The sequence below is a fragment of the Dryobates pubescens genome, chromosome Z (assembly GCF_014839835.1).
Source record: "Dryobates pubescens isolate bDryPub1 chromosome Z, bDryPub1.pri, whole genome shotgun sequence".
NCBI classification, from domain to species: Eukaryota; Metazoa; Chordata; class Aves; order Piciformes; family Picidae; genus Dryobates; species Dryobates pubescens.
In genome coordinates this window covers 134,647,617-134,671,223 of record NC_071657.1, presented here as the reverse complement: position 1 = coordinate 134,671,223, position 23,607 = coordinate 134,647,617, and the positions used below count along the sequence as shown (strand labels likewise).

Below are 23,607 nucleotides of genomic sequence, written 5' to 3'. Positions count from 1 at the left end.
TTCCAAACTAAACTAAACTAAACTAAACTAAACTAAACTAAACCACACTAAACTAAACTAAACTAAACTAAATTAAACTAAACTAAACTAAACTAAACTAAAACTAAACTCTGTTCATTTCAGCACTGTTAGCCCAGATGACAGCCACTGAAGATCTCTGCCTAGCTTCCTGTCAGGGATAACTTATTCCACTCCATAACAACCACATTACAGGCTGAGACTGGTACCATGGTGTTTCTCTCACTCTGCAATAATAACTGTCTTTCTGTCCAAACCACCTTTTACAGATGACTGCAATGGACCAGATTTCCCTTCATTTCACTCTGACATTTCATATTTCCCTTCCCTAAGTAGAGCTTTTCTCTCCTCTCATGCAGGACTGGTTTTGATCTTCCCATTTGTCAGTAAGTAAAACACAGCTGATGGAAAATTTCATAAAATAGAACAAAAATGTAAAGAGAGAAAGGGAACTGGCTTAAAAGAAAGGACAAGAAATGAGCCCAAGGTTTTGGTTGTGCATTTCCCTATGGATCCCGGGGATCAGTGTTGGGCTGATCCTATTCAATATCTTTATTGATGATCTGGATGGGGATTGAGTCCACTAAGTTTGCAGATGACACCAAGCTGGGGGAAGGTGTTGATCTGTTAGAGGGTAGGAGGGCTCTGCAGAGGGACCTTGACAGGCTGGACAGATGGGCAGAGTCCAACAGGATGGCATTTAACAAGTCCAAGCGCCAGGTGCTGCACTTTGGCCACAACAACTCCATGCAGTGCTACAGGCTGGGGTAGGAGTGGCTGGAGAGCAGGCAGAAAGGGACCTAGGGGTGCTGATTGACAGCCAGCTCAACATGAGCCAGCAGTGTGCCTAGGTGGCCAAGAAGGCCAGTGGCATTCTGGCCTGCATCAGAAATAGTGTGGCCAGCAGGAGCAGGGAAGTCATTCTGCCCCTGGACTCAGCACTGGTTAGGCACACCTTGAGTCCTGTGTCCAGTTCTGGGCTCCTTAGTTTAAGAAGGACATTGAGACACTTGAACATGTCCACAGAAGGGCAATGAGGCTGGGAAGAGGCCTCGAGCACAGCCCTGTGAGAAGAGGCTGAGGGAGCTGGGGTTGTTTAGCCTGAAGAGGACGCTCAGGGAAGACCTTATTGGTCTCTACAACTACCTGAAGGGAGGTTGTAGCCAGGTGGGGGTTGGTCTCTTCTCCCAGGCAACCAGCACCAGAACAAGAGGACACAGGCTCAAGCTGTGCCAGGGGAGGTTTAGGCTGAATGTTAGAAAGAAATTCTTAACAGAAAGAGAGATTGGCCATTGGAATGTGCTGTCTAGGGAGGTGGTGGAGTCACCATCATTGGAGGTATTCAAGAGGGGATTAGAGGTGGCACTTGGTGCCAGCATAATCATACTTAATTCAGGTCTTCTAGAAGGGTGCTGGAGTCACCATCCCTGGAGGTGTTCACAGAAGGATTGGATGTGGCACTTAAAGCCATGGTTCATTTGTCATGAGGTGTTAGGTATTAGGTAATAGGTTGGACTTGATGATCTCTGAGGTCTTTTCCAACCTGGCTGATTCTGTGATTCTATGAATTATAATCATAGAGAGTTGAGACCAATGAAGAGCAGTTAAGGAAGGAGCATAGAGGTTCATACAATGCAACTTATTAGCATCCTAGAACCAGGTTGAACACACACACACACACATGAAAAGCGCAGAGGCAGAGCAACAGTGGAAGATCTCACACAGTCTTTAATCATCTTGTACACTCATCTAAGTTCTGTCAGGAACAAGTTTGTGAAAATATCAAAGGAGAAGCGCTGGATCTTTGCATATTATTTTATTTTATTTTATTAAAAGAAATACTCTCTCCCAACCTAATTTTTTTAAACTATTTTCTTCTTAAAACACAGTTAAACACTCTTAAGACCTACACATTGCAGGGGATGCATTCATCAGCCACATAATGGGACTAAAGATCAGCTCTGAGAGCCAGCACAAGTCCCCTGTGAGTGAAATAAATCTGACAAAGGATGAGGGGAAATTAGTTCCACCCCCCCACCCCCTCCCCCCATGGTTCTCGTGCCAGCCACCAGAGCTGCGAAGATTATTCTGTTTGAATTCTTCATCCCCTATTTTATATATATATGTATATATATAAAAACCCATGACTCATTAGAAATAACTGTTAGCTAAATTCACTAGAGCTCACAGAATACATTAGCCTACCCTCAACACGCAGAGCTCTCTGCTGATTGCTTGTCAGGAGCGATCCCACAGAGTTCAAGCGACGCTGAGCTGCATTAAATAAATTATGACAAAGAGAAGCGCTTTGCATTTCCATCAGGAGAGGATGAGTCTAAATACGACGTATTATTAATGAAGGCCTCACATAACACAACACAACGTACATTTAAGGCAGCTTAGCACACTTTCCTGCAACAGAACCTATTTGGAATATCCAGCATAAAAGAAAAAACCAACCAAACCAACAACTTAAAAAACCAAAACCAAACCCAAAAGCAACAAAACCTCACCAAAAATCGCCTTCTCTTAAGTAAAACAAACAAAAAGAAGGCCTTTTGTTTGGTTTTCTTTCCTTCTGTTGTTGTTTTCTCTATTGTTTTTCCTGCATCAGGTATGTCCTAATGAGCAGTCCTAACACTGTGGTCAGCTTAGGAAACAGAGAAGAAAAACCCAGCAAAGGAAAGCAGTGTATCTGAACCTATTTTATACATTTATGCCTTCTAAGTACTGCTTGTTTGTTTGCTTTGCAGACTTTTTGCATTCCACAAGCTGTTGGAATTTTTTGCCAGAGCTAAACTTCGTTTGGAAACACAGCAACTCTTTTTACACCCCCCACTCCAGCCATTTAATCAAAAGGGTTAAAACGAGATTGATCTACAACGCATAAAACCGTGGCAACCCAGAACTCAACTCTTGTAGTCTCCGCTACTGGAGCCTAACTCAAGAGCTAAAAATCGTGCTTGGCAACTGAGCTGAGAACACCTCAGCTTTACACCTTTGCTTTGGATTCTCAGCAAAGTGCTGGAGAAGGATTGGAGATCGACTACAGCATCCTAAGTGAAATCATTTGACTTAACCACGTAGCTGTTAAGATTCTCATGTTTTGTATTGTCTCTTTCTCCTTTTTCTCCTGGGCTTCGGTATTTACTTAGTTATATAAAGTAGATCAGCTTTAGCTGTATCTCAAAGTCCTCACTCCCCCCCTAAAAATATATATATATATATATATATATATATATATATATATATATATATATATATAAAAATACAATTTACAGGTCCATATTCCTGTTCCAAAACAGCACGAGAAGGGATTTGACAACCTACCTGCTATGTGAAAATAGTAACTACGTGACTGCTGGGAAACAGTGTCTAGCCAGAGCCAAAAATGTCTGGTTCCTGCCTGTCCCTTCTGTTATGCTTTATTTGGTAGTCATGATCTGAGGGAGGTCTAAAACACTGGATCTGACTGGGGAGATAAGCAAGAGAAAGCCTTGCTGAAAATGCCCCTGGGGTTAGGCGTGAGCCTGGGATCTGAGCGTCTCGCACAAGCAGGACGTAAGCAGTTCTGACATGCCCGCTGGCAGGGACTATGTGGACTTAAGCATCACTGGGGCAACTGCAGGGTAACAGCAGATAAGTAGGGGGTGTTTTAAGGATCTTCAAAGCAGTTAAACGCTGCTGAAAGCAAAGGGAGATTAAAAATCTCTGCGTGTAAGGCTTTTTGGTTTTCTTTTTCAAAAGAGACTTTGGGTTGGTTCTTGAAAATATCATTCTGATAAGTCAAACCCAAACCAATCTAAATACACAGCATAAATGCAACTGCCTTTTGTTTTTTCTTCTCCTACAATATTAAAAAGAAACAAACCAAACCACTATTTTTTAACAGATTACATACTTGATTATCTAATCCTTTGCAGCAGCTTCATGGCAGGGAAATTCCATCTGAATAAAGCTAATGTAACAGAGCCAAAAAAAAAAAACCAACCCAAAATCAGGCTCTCCGTCATCTAGTTTTGCTATAACCTCCAATTCACAGTCCTAAATAGTCAGAGAGATGCAGAAGTGAACCCAAAAGTTATGGGATGTCAAATCTCCTGACTTTCAGTCCAAGCCAGTCAGAACGCTCCTGTTTTCACACCGTATCAGTATTACAGGTTCTAAACAGTCTTCTCCTGATTTAGCAAAGCCAACAACCTTGCACCTATTAGCAGTTAACCAAGGAGACTGCCCACACATTGAAGCACAAGTATGCTATAAACACATAAAAAGACCCTGTTTGCTTTGCTAAAGAGGTGCCACAGCTTTAACGTCTCCCAAGGGCTGAACTTTCAAGACAACAAGGTTTACTACCTCTTATAAATATCCTCCAAAAGTATGAACTTTCCCTAAACGTGTGACTGCTTTTGACTATGTCGACAACAGCACCAAGTCCCCTGAAGCTATTTCAGAGTCCTGGCTGTGCGTGGAGCTGATTCCAGTGTCTGAGTCTGTATCATTTATGTCCAGAGCAGTTGTCACTCTATGAACAAAGTCGGGAACAGCAGTGCTGCTACTGGAGATGTCACTGCCCTTGGATGGCTCTTCATTTGATGGAAGCCTAGTTTCAATGTTGTCTTTGACATGCAGCAAATTAAACTCTTCTGTGAGAAGTTCGTATTCTTTTTCCTTCTTTTGAAGCAGCGAGTCCCTGTACGTAAGTTCCTTCTGAATGCAGCTAAGGTAGGAGTTGATTCTCAGGCCATCTTTCATGCTTTTTTCCAGCTCATATTTCACACTCTCCAAATTTGAGGTTTCCAGTTCAGCAGTAGCAGCTCCTTCCGTGCGGCCATCGTCTCCGATTTTTTCTGTGCATATGCCGTGTACCTCTCTCTCAATTTCAGCACAGAGCTTCTCTATTAATTGCTTGTGATGTTTCAGTCTCTCTTCAACCTGTAACATTCCCTCACTTTTGCTCAAATAGTCGTGCATCTCTTTTTGATCATCTGGCCTGCCCCCTTGCTGCTCAGCCTCGCTTGGATAGATCATTAAATAGGAGTCCTGCACGTAATTTTCTCCGTCATTGGCCACGCGATCCAGATGGAATCTTGCTTCACATCTTTCAATCTCCATGTCTAGCTCCTTCATTCTGAGGACTTGCTGATGAATGGTGTGATCTTGAGAAATGATCAGATGAATCAGTGTTTCCATATTATCCCTCTCTTGCTGGACACTGTCCTGTTTCAGCTTGGCCAGCTTCCGGAAAGTCTTCCTCACGATTTTCTTTTGCTTGTCTATCGGCAACATCTTCATGTAATTTGCTGGACTGAGCTCCCATTGTTTTTCTACGTTCTGCACCACCTTGGCTTCAGCTGTCTTCCATAATGGAAACGAGAGGAAAGCATCTGACTTGACCAACACAAAATGCAAATTACATTGCTCTTCCCCCCAGGCCTTCCACAGCCGCAGAATCTTGGTCAGCGGAGGGAGCACTCGCTCCGAGCCTCTCCATTTCTCTACGATGCAGTAATCACTGTGCTTTCCAAAGAGGACTTTTTTCTCCCCAAACGTTGTCTGATGCTCCTCGAGCAGCGCCTGAACCACTTCCGCGCAGGTTGTGCGCTTTGTCAGGCCACACACAATCTTCTCTTCCTGGCAAACCCAGACCACAATCTCTCTTTCATTTGAAGCCATGTCCTTGTTGGGAGACCTGGAAAAGAAGAGACCAGATATACATTACATATCAATAGCACAGACGGCATGAAGAAGCACTATAGGTGTTGAGCTGTTAGAGGGTAGGAGAGCTCTGCAGAGGGACATTGCCAGGCTGGGCACATGGGCAGAGCCCAACAGCATGAGATTGAACACATCTAAGTGCTGCGTTCTACACATTGGCTACAACAACCACATACAGTGCTACAGGCCGGGGTCAGAGTGGCTGGAGAGCAGCCAGACAGAAATGGACCTGGGGGAACTGGTTGATAGTAGCCAGCTGAACATGAGCCAGCAGTGTACCCAGGCAGCACAGAATGCCAATAGCATCCTGGCCTGTATCAGGAACAGTGGGGCCAGCAGGAGCAGGGAGGTCATTCTGCCCCTGTACTCAGCACTGCTTAGGCCACACCTTGAGTCCTGTGTCCAGTTCTGGGCCCCTCAGTTTAGGAAAGATGTTGAGTTGCTGGAAGGTGTCCAGAGAAGGGCAACAAAGCTGGGGAGGAGTTTGGAGCACAGCCCTGTGAGGAGAGGCTGAGGGAGCTGGGGTTGCTTAGCCTGCAGAAGAGGAGGCTCAGGGGAGACCTCATTGCTGTCTACAACTACCTGAAGGGAGGTTGTAGCCAGGTGGGGGTTGGTCTCTTCTCCCAGGCAGCCAGCACCAGAACAAGAGGACAGAGGCTCAAGCTGTGTCAGGGGAGGTTTAGGCTGGATGCTAGAAAGAAATTCTTCACAGAAAGAGAGATTTGCCACTGGAATGTGCTGCCCAGGGAGGTGGTGGAGTCACCATCACTGGAGGTGTTTAGGAAGAGACTGGATGGGGCACTTGGTGCTGTGGTTTAGTTGATTAGATAGTATTGATGACGGGTTGGACTCAATGATCTCAAGGGTCTCTTCCAACCTGATTAATTCTATTATGACTTGTTAGGAACAAATTTTCTACACCATGAGGCTAAGAGGAACACTGGAATAGGTTGCCCAAGGAGGTGGTTGAGGTCCCCATCCCTGGGGATACTCAAGGTCAGGCTAGGCAGGGCTCTGGGCAACCTGATCTAGTTGAGGATGTCCCTGCTGAGTGCAGGGGGGTTGGTCTAAATGACCTTTGGAGGTCCTTTCCAGCCCAGACCATCCTATGATTCTATGATTCTGTCTTGAGAAATTCCTGGTTTATTGTACAAGAAAATCACCTGAAGAAATACCTTTGATTAAGTAACAGAAAAATGTACCCATTTCAACTCCTGCTTTAATATTATTCCTTGTCCAGCAGGAAGGGAATCTCAAACAAAAATGTCCTTTGTTAAATTTAAGCTTCATGCATGTCAGTGTGTACTAACAACAACTGATAAGGTTTGGCAATCTCCAGTACATTTCCAGACTGGCCTAGGACAATGTAACTTTCAGATTTGCATATCTATATCTTTTCCCATCACACAGCTATTTCACAAACATTTGTAAGCTCTTCATATCACTGAGGCTTCCCAAAGGGAGAATCACACCTCCAAATATGCACTGAATGTAGATGGACACCAGGTAAGTGAAAGGACCTTGATGGTGGGACAAATCTATAGCTCTTTTGCCACCTCTGCACCCACACAAGCATGAACACCATGGTCTTCCACTATGAATTTTCACTAACAGGTCTCAAGAAAGTTGTTTCTTTTACTGAAGTATCAAGTAGCCTGAATTACAGTCAGTTGTGAGGAAATACCAACTGTGAGAGAATGCATAGATAGGTCTCTGTTTTATAACCTTTGTAATACAGACTACAGAATTAACCAGGTTGGAAAAGACCTTCAAGATTATCAAGTCCAACCCATCACCCAACACCATCTGAACAACTAAACCATGGCACCAAGTGCCTCATCAATGCCAGAAAACATTGCAAGTTTAATTTGTCTTTAGTTAGTTAGTTACTAGTTCCAGTGAATGTGTTATTGACATGACATTAGCATCTGGGACTTCCTTGTACATCAAGACACCTAATTTCAGGTGTCTAAGATCCCATTATGGCTACCATAGCTGTCTAATTAATGCAATCAATGGACACCAGAGAGTGATTCAGCTGACCAAATGTAGAAATTCACTTTGCAGTTAACTCTTAAGTTGGACTGAGCAGCCTTAGACTGTGATGTGCCTACAATCTATCTTAAGGAGGCCTACAAGAAAGCTGGGGAGGGACTTTTTGGGTGTCAGGGAATGATATGACTAGGGGGAATGAAGCAAAACCAGAAGTGGGTAGATTCAGATTGGACATTAGGAAGAAGTTCTTCCCCATGAGGGTGGTGAGACACTGGCACTGGATGCCCAGGGAGGTGGTGGAAGCCTCATCCCTGGAGGTTTTAAGGCCAGGCTGGATGTGGCTTTGGGCAACCTGCTCTAGTGTGAAGTGTCCCTGCCCAAGGCAGGGGGCTTGGAACTAGATGATCCTTGAGGTCCCTTCCAGCCCTAACAATTCTCAGTGTCCTTGTGGAACCTGTCTACTATATTCCCATCCTCTAGTCTTCACAGGCATAATTTGCTTCCTGCCCAGACCTGGTGATTTGGCCTCTTGCCTAAAATGATAAAACAATAAATTCCCTGAGGAAAGACACATTTCTTTATTTGATGAGGACATCACTTCCAGTTCCTGGAACACCTCTTCTATGAGAAGAGGCTGAGGCAGCTGGGGCTGTTCAGCCTGCAGAAGAGAAGGGTCCAGGAAGGCCTTAAGCATGGCTTTCCAATACATGAGGAGGGCCTCCAAGTGGCTGGACAAGGGGCAATGGTTTGAAGTTAGAAAAGAGTAGACTGGGTGTTAGGAAGAAGTTTGTTAGCATGAGGGTGGTGGAACAGGTTGCCCAAGGAGTTGGTTGAGGCCTCATCCCTGGAGATACCCAAGGTCAGGCTAGACAGGGCTCTGGGCAACCTGATCTAGTGGAGGATGAACGTGCTGACTGTAGAGGGGGTTGGACTAGATGACCTTTAGAGGTCTCTTCCAACTCAAACCATTCTGAGATTCTATAATTCCTTTGAATGAATGAATTTTAACCCAGCCTAGCAGAGGAATCCTGAAATTTAAAATGGTGGTTCAGACAACATTCAAAGAGCTTTATACAACATTTCTTTCTATCTGGGGTTATTCATTTGCAGTACTCTTTTGTCTTCCAAGCTGTAGCAGAAATAAAGTTTTGCTTGGCTTAATTAGGGTTATGCCCTATGACTATTAAAGCAATACAGTATTTATTTTTCCTTCTTAATTATCACAGAGCTTCACAGACACACTGCAATCCAATAAAGTGAACTATGACTGACTCAGCTCTAGCAGCCAGGAGGACAACCAGGAGGTAACAATCCTCAAAAGACAGGAGACTGCAAATGAATACTAAAATTACCTACAGGAATGAGTTTATTAACTCATCACACAGGAGACCTCTGTCCAGTTAGGTTGGCTGAATGTGAACATGCTGGCTGAATGTGGGCCAGCAGTGTGTCCAGGTGGCCAAGAAGACCAATGGCATCCTGCCCTGGATCAAAGTCATTGTGTCCAGCAGGGGTAGAGAAGGCCACAGCTTCGGTGCTTGGTTCAGTTCTGGGTGCCACAGAATAGGAAAGACATTGAGGTCCTGGAACTTGTCCAGAGAATAGCAACAAGGCTAGTGAGGGGTTTGGAGGGCATCATACAAGGAGTGGCTGAGGGAGCTGGGGTGGTTTAGTCTGGAGGAGTAAAGGCTAAGGGGAGATCTTATTGAGGGGAGATCTTACTGCTCTCTACAACTGCCTGAAAGGAGGTTGGAGCAAGGGTGGTGGTGGTTTCTTCTCCCAAGTAACTAGTGACAGAAGGAGAGGGAATGGGTTTAAGTTGTGCCAAGGGAGGTTTAGATTGGACATTTGGAATAACTTCTTTAGTGAGAGAGTGGTGAGGAGTTGGAACAGGCTGCCTAGGGAAGTGGTGGAGTCACCATCCCTGGAGGTGTACAAGAAGTGTGTAGATGTGGTGCTTCAGGATATAGTTTAGTGGTCAGAGTAGAATAGAATTAACCAGGTTGGAAGAGACCTTTGAGATCAAGTCCAAGCTATTACTCAACACCACCTAAGCAACTAAACCATGGCACTAAGCACCCCATCCAGTCTCTTCCTAAACACCTCCAGTGCTGGTGACTCCACCACCTCCCTGGGCAGCACATTCCAATGGCCAATCTCTCCTTCTGTGAAGAACTTCTTCCTCAAATCCAGCCTAAACCTCCCCTGGCACAGCTTGAGACTGTGTTGGCCTCCAGTTGGACTCAATGATCTTGGAGGTCTTTGCCAACCTTTGTGATTCTAAGATTGCTCCAGGTCTTAGAACATTCCTCTGCAAAATCTGTGTTTTGGTTGATTATCCATTTCAATAGCTCCCTCTTACAGACCAATATTTGACAGCTTTATTTTAATAATGAAGGTCAGTTTTTATGGGGTTGTTTTGGAAATCATATGTCACAAAGCAAAATGGCACAAAGAAACAGAAACATTTAAGTTTAAATGGGAGGGGAGGGAAGGAAAGACAACAACAGATTGAATGGCATTAATGTTAAGTACATCACAAGCCAAAAAGTCAGCACCTGTAAGAAGGTTTATGCTTACAGAGTACAGAATGCTGTAGAAATGTCTTTGTTGACAGACTGGTAGTTAACTGAAACTTATATAATTACAATGTAAGTCATATGTGACTGTAAGATAACTCAGTATTTGTTTTGCATTAAAAAAAAAAAGAATAAACCTTTTTTTTTTCAAGAGAAAAAAACCCAAACAAACTACAGAGCTGTTAAGCACAGGATGAATTATCCAAAAAAAAAAAGGGTCTCAAACTATGTTCACTACTGATAAATAAATAATTGACCTGGAGAACATGGGGTGCTGGGGGATGAGAAGCTCAACATGAGCCAGCAGTGTGAACTTTGCAGCCCAGAAAGCAAATCCCATCCTGGGCTACATCAAGAGAAGCATAGCCAGGAGGTCGAGGGAGGTGATTCTCCCCCTCTACTCTGCTCTGGTGAGACCCCACCTGGAGTAGTGTCCAGTTCTGGAGTCTCTATTACAGGAAGGATCTGGAGGTGCTGGAAGGTGTCCAGAGTATGATCTATGAGGATGATCACAGGGCTGGAGCTGCTCTCCTATGAGGACAGACTGAGGGAGTTGGGGATATTCAGTCTGGAGAAGAGAAGGCTCTGAGGAGACCTAATTGTGGCCTTCCAGTATCTGAAGGGGGCTACAAGAAAGCTGGGGAGGGACATTTTAAGGTGTCAGGGAGTGATAGGACTAGGGGGAATGGAAAAAACATAGAAGTGGGTAGATTCAGATTGGGTGTTAGGAAAAAGTTTTCCACCATGAGGGTGGTGAGACACTGGAACAAGTTGCCCAGGGTGGTGGTGGAAGCCTCATCCCTGGAGGTTTTAAGGCCAGGCTGGATGTGGCTTTGGGCAACTTGCTCTAGTGTGAGGTGTCCCTGCCCATGGCAGGGGGGTTGGAACTATATGATCCTTGAAGTCCCTTCCAACCCTAATAATTCTGTGATTCTATGACCTCGAAATAAAAGGAAAGTAGCAGTCATTGAATTTCAGTTTATACAGGCCATAAAATATACGAGATACCACATTAGAATTCTGAGACAGTAAATTCCTAGTGTGTCTTTGCTTGGATTTTTGTAATCAATAAATACATTTCAGGTATTGAGTATTATCTCATTATCACTGGAGGGGTTTAAGAATAGACTGGATGAGGCACTTGGTGCCATGGTTTAGTTGCTTCGATGGTGCTGGATGATAGGTTGGACTCGATGATCTCAAAGGTCTTTTCCAACCTGGTTAATTCTATTCTATTCTATTCTACTCCTATTCCTATTCCTATTCCTATTCCTATTCCTATTCCTATTCCTATTCCTATTCCTATGCTATGCTATGCTATCCTATCCTATCCTATCCTATCCTATCCTAATCTCACTCTCAGAGCATTCTCCTGAGAGTCTCATGCAGTTTGTTTGCAGAACTCTTGCTGTTTGATTGCCACATTTTCTCCTAGCCCTCATTTCCAGCATGTAACAGATGATGGGAGTTAAGCAGAGCCTTACTGCCTCTTTTCCTCCTGGCTCCTTTAAACTTCCCTATGAAGCCAGTTTCTTAGCTGTGATACTCATAAATCTTCAAACAGATTGGAAAGCCCCTAGGTACCCCATAATATTAGCCTACTGATAAAATACTTTTTTGCTGTACCCATCCTTCACATGGGCTTCCCACAGCGTTCAGCAGGAGTTGAGCAAGCTTCTGATGGCAAAAAAACATTGTTCACCTTAAAGCAATCTCTACAGGATCACTGCAAACAATATGGACACAAAACAACATTTTTAAATTGCTGTTTTCAATCATTTTTGGCTGATTCTCACCCCCCTGGTGTTGTTGTTTTTTCAGTTATGATGCACCTGTCTGCCCAGACTTTACATTGATGTATGTTTTTTCTGGTAGAAGGCTTTTCTATAGCATATTTAACATATTCACAGTATCACTAATGTTGGAAGAGACCTCGAAGATCATCGAGTCCAACCTGTCACCACAGACTTCATGACTAAACCATGGCACCAAGTGCCACATCCAATCCCCTCTTCAACAGTTCCAGGGACGGTGACTCCACCACCTCCCTGGGCAGCACATTCCAATGACGAACGACTCGCTCAGTGAAGAACTTTCTCCTCACCTCCAGCCTAAACTTCCCCTGGCACAGCTTGAGACTGTGTCCTCTTATTCTGGGGCTGGTTGCCTGGGAGAAGAGACCAACCCCCTCCTGGCTACAACCTCCCTTCAGGTAGCTGTAGACAGCAAGAAGGTCTCCCCTGAGCCTCCTCTTCTCCAGGCTAAGCAACCCCAGCTCCCTCAGCCTCTCCTCACAGGGCTGTACTCAAGGCCTCTCCCCAGCCTTGTTGCCCTTCTCTGGACACGTTCAAGTGTCTTGATGTCCTTCTTAAACTGAGGGGCCCAGAACTATTGAGAATTATAATATTCAAGGCCATCCACCTGGGGAGGTGGTGGAGTCATCATCATTGGAGGTGTTCAGGAGGAGATTTGATGGGGTGCTTGGTGCCATGGCTTAGTTGATTAGGTGGGTTGGATTGGTTGATGGGTTGGACGCGATGATCTTGAAGGTCTCTTCCAACCTGGTTAATTCTATTCTATTCTATTCTATTCTATTCTATTCTATTCTATTCTATTCTATTCTATTCTATTCTATTCTATTCTATAATATTCTAGTCTATTCTATAATATTCTATAATATTCTATTCTATTCTACTTCTATTCTACTTCTATTCTATTCTATTCTATTCTATTCTTAAAAGCAGAATTGCAGGCATTGATAATGCATGCATGGGTAGGGATCTCACAAAGAGATCAAGCAGCTTATACCTGAAAATACCTACTTATAAATACCTATATAGGCCTGGGTAGTACATACAAGATGCACCTTGTAATTACATTGCCAACTTTTACAGGAAAGAAGACAACAAAAAGATATTCTGAACATCACTGTAATTAATGGATCAAACAGAACTCTCAAGTGCAAATTCTTTCATTATTTTTTTTTCCATGTGTTTGGCACAGGCTACATTATCTTCAGGTTTTATTCAGCAGCCTCATTAAATTGTGGATTTTTCTTTTTGATCAAGAAAAGAATTAGCAAGTCTTTTATAAGCTTATAGTTCCATGGAATTCCAATGCGTTCTAAAACATCAAAAGTGTTCTTGGCTGTTTTCCACTAAAAAAAATAGTAAACTGATGTGGCCTACCATGGACCATTTTAAGGGCAACAAAGCTGGTGCCTGACCACTCTTTCCATGACAAAAATTTCCTGATGTCCAGTCTAAGCCTGCCCAGTCACAGCTTGAGGCCATTCCCTCTTGTTCTACCACTAATTACCTGGGAGAAGAGACCAGCACCAGCTTTGATTTTGGGCAGTGGGCAGTTCTCACTTAGCTGATCAATGAAGATGGCACTGGTACTTTTTATCTACCACAAGAACTTTTCTGGATGCATTTAGGAAAGATGTTGAGTTGCTGGAAGGTGTCCAGAGAAGGGCACCAAAGCTGGAGAGAGGTCTGGAGCACAGCCCTGTGAGGAGAGGCTGAGGGAGCTGGGGTTGCTTAGCCTGCAGAAGAGGAGGCTCAGGGGAGACCTTCTTGCTCTCTACAACTAACTGAAGGGAGGTTGTAGCCAGGTGGGGGTTGGTCTCTTCTCCCAGGCAACCAGCACCAGAACAAGAGGACACAGTCTCAAGCTGCGCCAGGGGAGGTTTAGGCTGGCTGAGAGGAAGAAATTCTTCCCAGAAAGAAGTGAAGTGTTTAGGAAGAGACTGGATGGGGTGCTTGGTGCCATGGTTGAGTTGGTTAGATGGTGTTGGGTGATAGGTTGGACTTGATGATCTCAAAGGCCTTTTCCAACCTGGTTAATGCTATTCTATTCTATTCTATTCTATTCTACTCTACTCTACTCTACTCTACTCTATACTATTCTAAAACCCTATTGTTTAATTCTTTAATCACAATTAATTCAGGTAGTGTCAAACAAAAACGAAGGGCATGGACCTGACGGAATGGGTCCAGAGGAGGACGACAAAGGTTACTGAGGCCCTGGAACACCCTTCCTATGAAGACAGGCTGAGGGAGCTGTGGTTGTTCAGCCTGGAGAAGAGGTGCCTTTGGAAACACCTAATAGCAGCCTTCCAGCACCTGAAGGAGGCCTCCAAGAAGGCTGCATAGGGACTCTTTGCAAAGGCCTGCAGTGCCAGGACCAGGAGCAATGGTTTCAAATAAGAGAAGAATAGATTTAGGTTGGGTTTTATGAATAAGTTGTTTAGAATGAGGGTAGTGGAACACTGGAACTGGTTGCTCAGGGAGGCAGTTAAAGCCCCATCCTGGAGATATTCAAGGTGATGCCAGACAAGGCTCTGAGCAGCCTGATCTAGTGAAGGATGTCCCTGCTCACTGCAGGGAGGTTGGACTATGTGACATTTGGAAGTGCCTTCCAACCTAAACCATTCTGTGTCAGTCACAGCATAAAAACTATTAAAGACTTGATTACAGAATGCAAGGAGATATTACCACAGAATCACAGAATCATTTACATTGGAAAAGACCTTCAAGATTATCAAGTCCAAGCATTAACTCTGCCAAGTCCAACACTTAAGTGATATCCCCAAGTACCACATCAACACAACTTTTAAATGCATCCAGGGATGGTGACCCCACCACCTCCTGGGCAGCCTCTTCCAATGCCTAAAAACTCTCTCAGTGAAAAATCTTTTCCTAATGTCCAGTTGAAACGTCCCCTGGTGCAGCTCAAGGCCTTTCCCTCTTGTTCTTTTACTAGTTAATTGGAAAGAGAGACCAGCATCCATGCCACTACAACCTCCTTTTAGAGAGCAACTGGATCTCCCCTCAGCCTCATTTTTTTCAGACTAAACAAACCCACTTCCTTCATCTGCTTCTTATTAAGACTTGTTCTCTAAGCCCTTCTTCAGGTTAGTTGCTCTTTTCTGGACTCACTCAAGCACCTCAATGTCTTCTTTGTACTGAGATGCTCAAAACTGAACACAATATTCAAGGTGTGGCCTCACCAATGCAGAGTAGAGAGGGATTACCACCTTCCTGGTCCTGCTTGCCACACTATTTTTAATACAAGCCAGGATGCCCTTGGCTTTCTTGGCCACCTGGGCACACTGCTTGTTCATATTCAGCCACCTGTCAATCAGTACCCCCATGTCCCATTCCACTGGGCAGCTTTCCATCTTGAAGGTCTCTTCCAACCTGGTCTATTCTATTCTATTCTATTCTATTCTATTCTATTCTTTCCCAGGCCTGTAGCATTACCTGGGGTTTTTGCATCCCAAGTGCAGGACCCAACACCTGGCTTTGTTGAAGTGCATAGAGCTGAACTCAGCCCATCAATCCAGTCTGTCCAAGTCCATCTGTAGAGCCTCCCTACCCTCAAGCAGGTCAGCACTCCCACTCAACTTGCTGTCATCCACAAATGTACTGAGGGCACACCCTATCTCCTCATCAAGATCACTGATAAAGATGTTCAGCAGAAGCGCTCCCAACACTGAGCCCTGAGGAACACCACTTGTGACAGGCTGCCAGCTGGGCTTAACTCCATTCACCACCACTCCTTTGGCCTGCCAGTGCCCATCCAAGCCATTTTTTTCATGAGAGTGCCATGAGAAACACTGTCCAGGTACATGACAGCCACAGCCTTCCCCTCATCCACTAGGCGGGTCATCTTGTCATAGAGTGTCATCAGGCTCGTCAAGCAGGACCTGCCTTTCATAAGCCCATGCTGACTGGGCCTGATTGCCTGGTTGTCCTATATATGGTGCATAATTACGCTCAAGATGATCTGCTCCATGACCTCCCCTGGCACTGAGGTCAGACTCTTACTAGGAAACATCTCTCTTTAAGCTGTGCTTTTCTCATAGAAAGTGGAGAGTAGGTTCTGCATACACAAAGTGGAATTCTCCTCACTTAAGCATCTGAAAGTTAAGATTTCATTATAAACCCACGATCAAAGTGCCTCTCTGTCATGAGAGCAGACACCCAAGCAGAAAGTCTTCACAGCATAAACCATCGCTGCTTGCTCTGATGAGTCCCCAAATGAAGCAATTTCTCTCTTTCATTAAATTCAAGAGCTCTATGTGGCCACCTTCAACTAATTAGACCATTTTCAAGTGGCTAAATACAGACTGGAGTAATCCAGTCAGGTTCTGGTTTGCTGTCTGAGAAATGTATACAAGAATGGTTCAGACCGCTGTCAATTCCATAAGGGTAACTAAATTTGGCACTTACACATTGCAATTTCACAGCTAAGTAGAAATGCTCCCTACTCCATTTACTATGTAATTTATTACTACCATTTTTTATATACATATATATATCAACCAAAATGCTGGACACAGCAACAGGCTGCCCAGAGAGGTTCTGGAGTCTCCTTCCCTGCAGACATTCAAAACCCACCTGGACACGGTCCTGTGTGACCTACTCTAGGTGACCCTGCCCTGATGATGATGATATTGTGAGGTCCCTTCCAACCCTTAACATTCTGTGATTCTGTGATGAGGAAATGGATTAAGACATTTCAATAGTAAGGAAGATGTAATGTAGTTTTTAAGTCCTCATCTTGAATAGATGTTCATCATCGACACTAAAATGCTCTACTTGTCCACCTCTGACTTTCAGGACTTGATGATAAGAGCAACATGCGTGTCTAGCTTTATTTTTTCAGCAAAGCCATTTGTTTCTCAGGAACAGATGGAAATTTAGGCTTCAGGCTGGTCAAAAGTAAATTTGCAATCTTTTGTTTGTTTGTTTTGATCGCTAGATTCAGGCCTTCTGCTCTTTGCTCCTCTTCATGACGACCCAAAAAAACATTCTAATCATCACATAGACCTCACACAGTGTCTTGATTGTGTCAGCACAAGCTGATTGTTGCATGTCAGATATTCACTTTGTTAGCTTGCTATTCAGGCCTAGGGGAAGAAAGGTAATGCATTCCAACAACCTATAGACAAAACAAAAACATGTACTTGCAATTGCACAAAGACAAAACATGAGGTAGTTTAAATGCTGGAAGGGAGCTTTGGATATTCCCTAACTTTAAAAGACACCTGACACCAAAACACACAGATCAAACATCATTTTTTACCTCCTTGAGAAACTGAACACTCATCCTAAACAGGCAATATAGACTTCTAGAACCAAGCATGCCAATCAAATACAGAGATCCTTCTGCTTCTTAGAATTTCACATTCATGTCTACAAGATGTTCATTTTTCCTCACTAACTACAGGAAATATTCTGTTGGGACTAGGTCACTAACATATCCTCTTGTTAGCAGCTTAGTAAAGTGGTTCACAGAATCACAGAATCATAGAATGACAGAATGTTAGGGGCCAGAAGGGAACGTGAAAGATCATCCAGTCCAACCCCCCTGCCAGAGCATGATCACCCAGATCAAATAACACAGGAACACATCCAGGCAGGTTTTGAGTATCTCTAGAGAGGGAGACTCCACAATCCCCCTGGGCAGCCTGTTCCAGTGTTGTGTCACCCTCACAGTGAACAAAATTTTCCTCCTGTTTCCATGGAACTTCCTAAGCCTCAGCTTCCACCCATTGCCCCTTGTCCTGTCATTGGGCATCACTGAGATGGGTCTCTGAAATGCTGGACGGCATAGCATAGCATAGCATAGCATAGCATAGAATAGAATAGAATAGAATAGAATAGAATAGAATAGAATAGAATAGAATAGAATAGAATAGAATAGAATAGAATTAACCAGGTTGGAAGAGACCTTTGAGATCATCATGTCCAACCTATCATCCAACACTACCCAATCAACTAAACCATACAACCAAGCATCCTGTCAAGCCTCGCCCTGAACACCCCCAGCGACGGCGACCCCACCACCTCCTCAGGCAGCCCATTCCAGTGGGCAATCACTCTCTCTGTGTAAAACTTCCTCCTAACCTCCAGCCTAAACCTCCCCTGATGCAGCCTGAGACTGTGTCCTTTTGTTCTGGTACTGGTTGCCTGGGAGAAGAGACCAACCTCCGTCTCACTACAACCCCCCTTCAGGTAGTTGTGGAGAGCAATAAGGTCACCCCTGAGTCTCCTCTTCTCCAGACTAAGCAACCCCAGCTCCCTCAATCTCTCCTCATAGGGCTTGTGCTACAAGCCCCTCACCAACCTTGTTGCCCTTTTCTGGACACGCTCCAGCAAGTCAACATCCTTCCTAAACTGAGGGGCCCAGAACTGGACACAATAGAATAGGATTGAATAAACCAGGTTGGAAAAAGCCTTTGAGATCATCAAGTCCAACCTATCACCCAACACCATCTAATCAACTCAACCATGGCACCAAGCAACCCATCCAAGTCTCTTCTTAAACACCTCCAGTGATGGTGACTCCACCACCTCCCTGGGCAGCACATTCCAATGGCCAATCTCTCTGGGAAGAATTTCTTCCTCTCATCCAGCTTAAACTTCCCCTGGCACAGCCTGAGACTGTGTCCTCTTGTTCTGGTGGTGCTTGCCTGGGAGAAGAGACCAACCCCCACCTGGCTACAACCTCCCTTCAGGTAGTTGTAGAGAGCAAGAAGGTCTCCCCTGAGCCTCCTCTTCTCCAGGCTAAGCAACCCCAGCTTCCTCAGCCTCTCCTCACAGGGCTGTGCTCCAAACCCCTCCCCAGCTTTGTTGCCCTTCTCTGGACACGTTCCAGCAACCCAACAGTGAAAATATCACTGACACTAAAAGATTGCTTTGGATATATTTTTTTGGAGAATTAAAAAGATAGCAAAACCTCCTCCCTCCCTTCACTGTGGCAATTTCTTTGTAGACATTCACAGAAAGATAGAATGCAATCCCTTTCTCAACATTACCATATTTCTTGATGTGCAATCCCCAAGGGGAAAAAAAAAAAATCAAACTGAGTAACTAAAAAAATACCAAGATAATTGCTGGAAATTTCACAGCCATTTTGTGAACCCCTTGCTAGCTTCCAGCTTTACTAATTGTGATTCAGCATGAACAACTGAACCGCTTTCAAGCTGACAGGAGCAACCAACTGCAAGGTTTTTGCACTAGGAAAGGAATTCAAAACTTGAGATTATGGTCAGGACCAAAACTGTTAGGATTTGTCATCTTCTAGGCATTGAGGGGATATATATAGAATCAAAAATCTGCTGGGACAAAGAAATAGAATAGAATAGAATAGAATAGAATAGAATAGAATAGAATAGAATAGAATAGACCAGGTTGGAAGAGACCCTCAAGATCGTCGCGTCCAACCCATCAACCAATCCAACCCACCTAAACAACTAACCCATGGCACCAAGCACCCCATCAAGTCTCCTCCTGAACACCCTCAATGATGGTGACTCCACCACCTCCCTGGGCAGCCCATTCCAACGGGCAATCACTCTTTCTATGAAGAACTTCTTCCTAACATCCAACCTAAACCTCCCCTGGCACAGCCTGAGACTGTGTCCTCTTGTTCTGATACTGGCTGCCTGGAAGAGATCAACATCAGCCTGTCTACAACCTCCCTTCAGGTAGCTGTAGAGAGTAATAAAGTCACCCCTGAGTCTCCTCTTCTCCAGGCTAAGCAATCCAGCTCCCTCAGTCTCTCCTCACAGGGCTTGTATATTATATGGCACACAAAGGAACACATTAGAGAGGTTCTTCTCCCTCTCTGCTCTGATCTGTTGAGAACAGATCCGGCATACTGTGTCCAGTTTTGGGCTCCCTAGTTCAAAAGACACAGAAACCTGCTGGAGAGGATTGAAAGGAAGGTTGTGAGACTGGAATATCTCTCCTGTGAAGAAAGACTGAGAGACCTGGGGCTGTTTAGTCTGGAGAGGAAAAGGCTGAAGGGGAAACTTATCATCATCTATAAATGCCAGCAGGGAATTGGTCTCTTCTCTCAAGCAACCAGCACCAGAACAAGAGGACACAGTCTCAAGCTGTGCCAGGGGAAGTTTAGGCTGGAGGTGAGGAGAAAGTTCTTCACTGAGAGAGTTGTTAGCCATTGGAATGTGCTGCCCAGGGAGGTGGTGGAGCCACCATGCCTGGAGGGGTTCAAGAGGGGATTGGATGTGGCACTTGGTGCCATGGTCTAGTCATGAGGTCTGTGGTGACAGGTTGGACTTGATGATCTTTGAGGTCTCTTCCAACCTTGGTGATACTGTAGTACTATCTATAAATACCTAAGGCTGGGTGTCAAGAGGAAGGTACGGGGCTCTTTTCGGCAAGGTCCAGAGATAGGACAAGGAACAATAGGTATGAGCTGGAGCACAGGAGGTTCCACTTCAGTATGAGGAGACACTTTATAATGAGGGTGAGAGAGCACTGGAACAGGCTGCCCAGAGAGGTTGTGGAGTCTCTTTCTCTGCAGACTTTCAAAACCTGCCTGGATGCATTCCTGTGCAGACTACCCTAAGTGATCCTGCTTTAGCAGAGGGGTTGGACTCAATGAGCTCTGGAGGTCCCTTCTGACCCCTAACATGCTGTGATTCTGTGATTAATCCTTTCCTTGAAAATATATGCATCTGTTAATAATTAATCAATTGCCATCAAAGAGTCTGTGTATCTTCAAGTGCTACATAATCTATAATTAATGATTTTTTATGTCAGGACTGTTTCTAGTATTATGCTAACAGGTTGTATAACTAATTCAGTGCATTTCAGATCAGAAAATGAATCCAGATTTGTACTTTTGAGATCTTTTCTTCTCTTCACCTATCTTTTTTATTTTAGATGCAGTGCTTGCCTAAATACATTTCAGCATACAGAATCACAGATAGAATTGTTAGGGTTGGGAGGGACCTCAAGGATCATCTAGTTCCAACCCCACTGCCATGGGCAGGGACACCTCACACTAGAGCAGGTTGCTCAGAGCCACATCCAGCCTGGCCTTCAAAACCTCCAGGGATGAGGCTTCCACCACCCCCCTGGGCAACCTGTGCCAGTGTCTCACCACCCTCATGGGGAAGAACTTCTTCCTAACATCCAATCTCAATCTGCCCATTTCTAGTTTTTCTCCAGCCCCCTAATCCTATCACTCCCTGACACCCTCAAAAGTCCCTCCCCAGCTTTCTTGTAGCCCCCTTCAGATACTGGAAGGCCACAATTAGGTCTTCTTGGAGCCTTCCCTTCTCCAGACTGAACAACCCCAAGTCCTTCAGTCTATCCTCATAGCAGAGGAGCTCGTGGCCTCGTGGCCCTTCTCTGGACATGTTCCTTCACCTCCAGATCCTTCCTGTACTACTGGCTCCAGAACTGGAGGCAGTACTCCAGGTGGGGTCTCACCAGAGCAGAGTAGAGAGAGAGAATCACCTCCCTGGCCCTGCTGGCTATGCTTCTCTTGATGCAGCCCAGGACAGGATTGGCTTTCTGGGCTTCAAGTACACTGCTGGCTCATGTTGAGCTTCTCATCCATCAGCACCCCCAAATCCTTTTTTTTCAGGGCTGCTCTCAAGCCAGTCCCTGCCCAGCCTGTATCAGTGCTTGGGATTGCCCTGACCCAGATGCAGGACCTTGCATTTGGTCTTGCTGAGCCTGATGAGGTTGTCATGGGCTCACCTCTCCATCCTGTCAAGGAAAATGTCCTTGGGAAACAAAAGACATCTGCCACAAGAGCATTTGATAAAAGTGTGTGTTCAAGGGGATGGTCTTTGAGCATGCTGCTGGGGCATGGAGATCTGCCCAGCTGGATTTTGGCAAGCCTGCATCTGTGCTGAGGTCTTCTGTTTGTTCTGCAGCCATAAATGTTGCCTCCACGTGCAAGGGCCCTAACAACCTTGTTATCTCTGTGTCTCACATCCAAGCCATAACCACCTATTAAAGAAACCTTATGGCTTTTAATTATATTTACCTGCTGGAAATAAGGAGAGGCCAAGATTACAGGAGTACCTGCTTGAGACAAACAGTCTGCATCTGTAGCACAGGACACATGCTACATGTCATTTGTGAGCTTCTCATACCAGTGACATTTACATCTCAGGGTATATAAGGGCTAATTAGATTATCAGTCACCACATTCCACATAAAAAATTGCAATTATCAAACCACAGAATGGTCTGGGTTGCAAGGGACCTCCAAAGGTCATCTAGACCAACCCCCTCTGTAGTCAGCAGGGACATCCTCAACTAGATCAGGTTGCCCAGAGCCTTGTCCAGCCTGACCTTGAATATCTCCAGGGATGGGCCTCAACCACCTCCCCTGGCAACCTGTTCCAGTGTTCCACTACCCTCACAGTACAGAACTTGTTCCTAACATCCAAATACTATTACTTTTGTTATTTATTTTTCCCAAACTCTACAGGTTAGTATATCTATATAGAGAGATTATATATAGGTTAGGCCACACCTTGTGTCCAGTTCTGGGCCCCTCAGTTTAGGAAAGATATTGAGTTGCTGGAAGGTGTCCAGAGAAGGGCAACAAAGCTGGGGAGGGGTTTGGAGCACAGCCCTGTGAGGAGAGGCTGAGGGAGCTGGGGTTGCTTAGCCTGGAGAAGAGGAGGCTCAGGGGACACCTTCTTGCTCTCTATGAGTCCCTGAAGGGCGGTTGTAGCCAGGTGGGGGTTGGTCTCTTCTCCCAGGCAGCCAGCACAAGAACAAGAGGACACAGGCTCAAGCTGTGCCAGGGGGGTTTAGGCTGGATGGAGATTGGCCATTGGAATGTGCTGCCCAGGGAGGTGGTGGAGTCACCATCACTGGAAGTGTTTAAAAGGAGACTGGATGAGGCACTTGGTGCCTTGATTTAGTTGATTAGATGGTGTTGAGTGATAGGTTGGACTCAATGATATCAAAGGTCTTTTCCAACCTGGTTAATTCTGCTTTCTGAGATATATATATATAGATAGTTATCCATGTAACTAAAAGCATGCATGAGACAGTGGCTGATCATTTTGACAGGGGAGAAAAAACCAAAACCAAACCATATTTTGGCCCTGTGAGATTTTCATCTGTGAAATTTGCAAAAACACTAAGCTATTGATGCCATGTGTTGCAGCCCTTGCCTGGAAGAAACTCTTAACTTAATTTGATCTAACCAGATATTTGACAGTGAGTTAAAGCTGCAAAGAACACAAAGCCCATATAAAACTTAAGGTTAGAGGTGTTTCCAACTTCCAGGCACAAGTGGATCATATTATAAGTTCATTCAGACTATCCACATTTAATCCACTTTTTTTTCCCTTGACTTTCTGTCATCCCCTGTAAAGTCATTCAAAAAAGCAATGAAGGCCAGCATGGCTCCTGCCTAAGTAGATTACATGCTTCTGAGTTTCCTGAGGGCAGCAGTGAAGAAGTATCTACTCTCTCACCACCCAGTGGAGCTGGAATTAC

At 44.7% G+C, this 23,607-nt stretch overlaps 1 protein-coding gene across 1 annotated transcript in view; it reads right to left on the bottom strand.

Moving 5' to 3' along the window:
- Positions 1–4,018: 4,018 nt before the first annotated feature.
- RASSF9 (Ras association domain family member 9) overlaps positions 4,019–23,607 on the bottom strand; it is a 46,790-nt gene continuing 27,201 nt past the window's right edge. Inside the window, exon 2 of the mRNA XM_009901456.2 lies at positions 4,019–5,710. Within this exon, the coding sequence (XP_009899758.2) occupies positions 4,432–5,710 (1,279 nt within the window). The 3' untranslated portion in view covers positions 4,019–4,431. The remainder of the gene's footprint in view (positions 5,711–23,607) is intronic.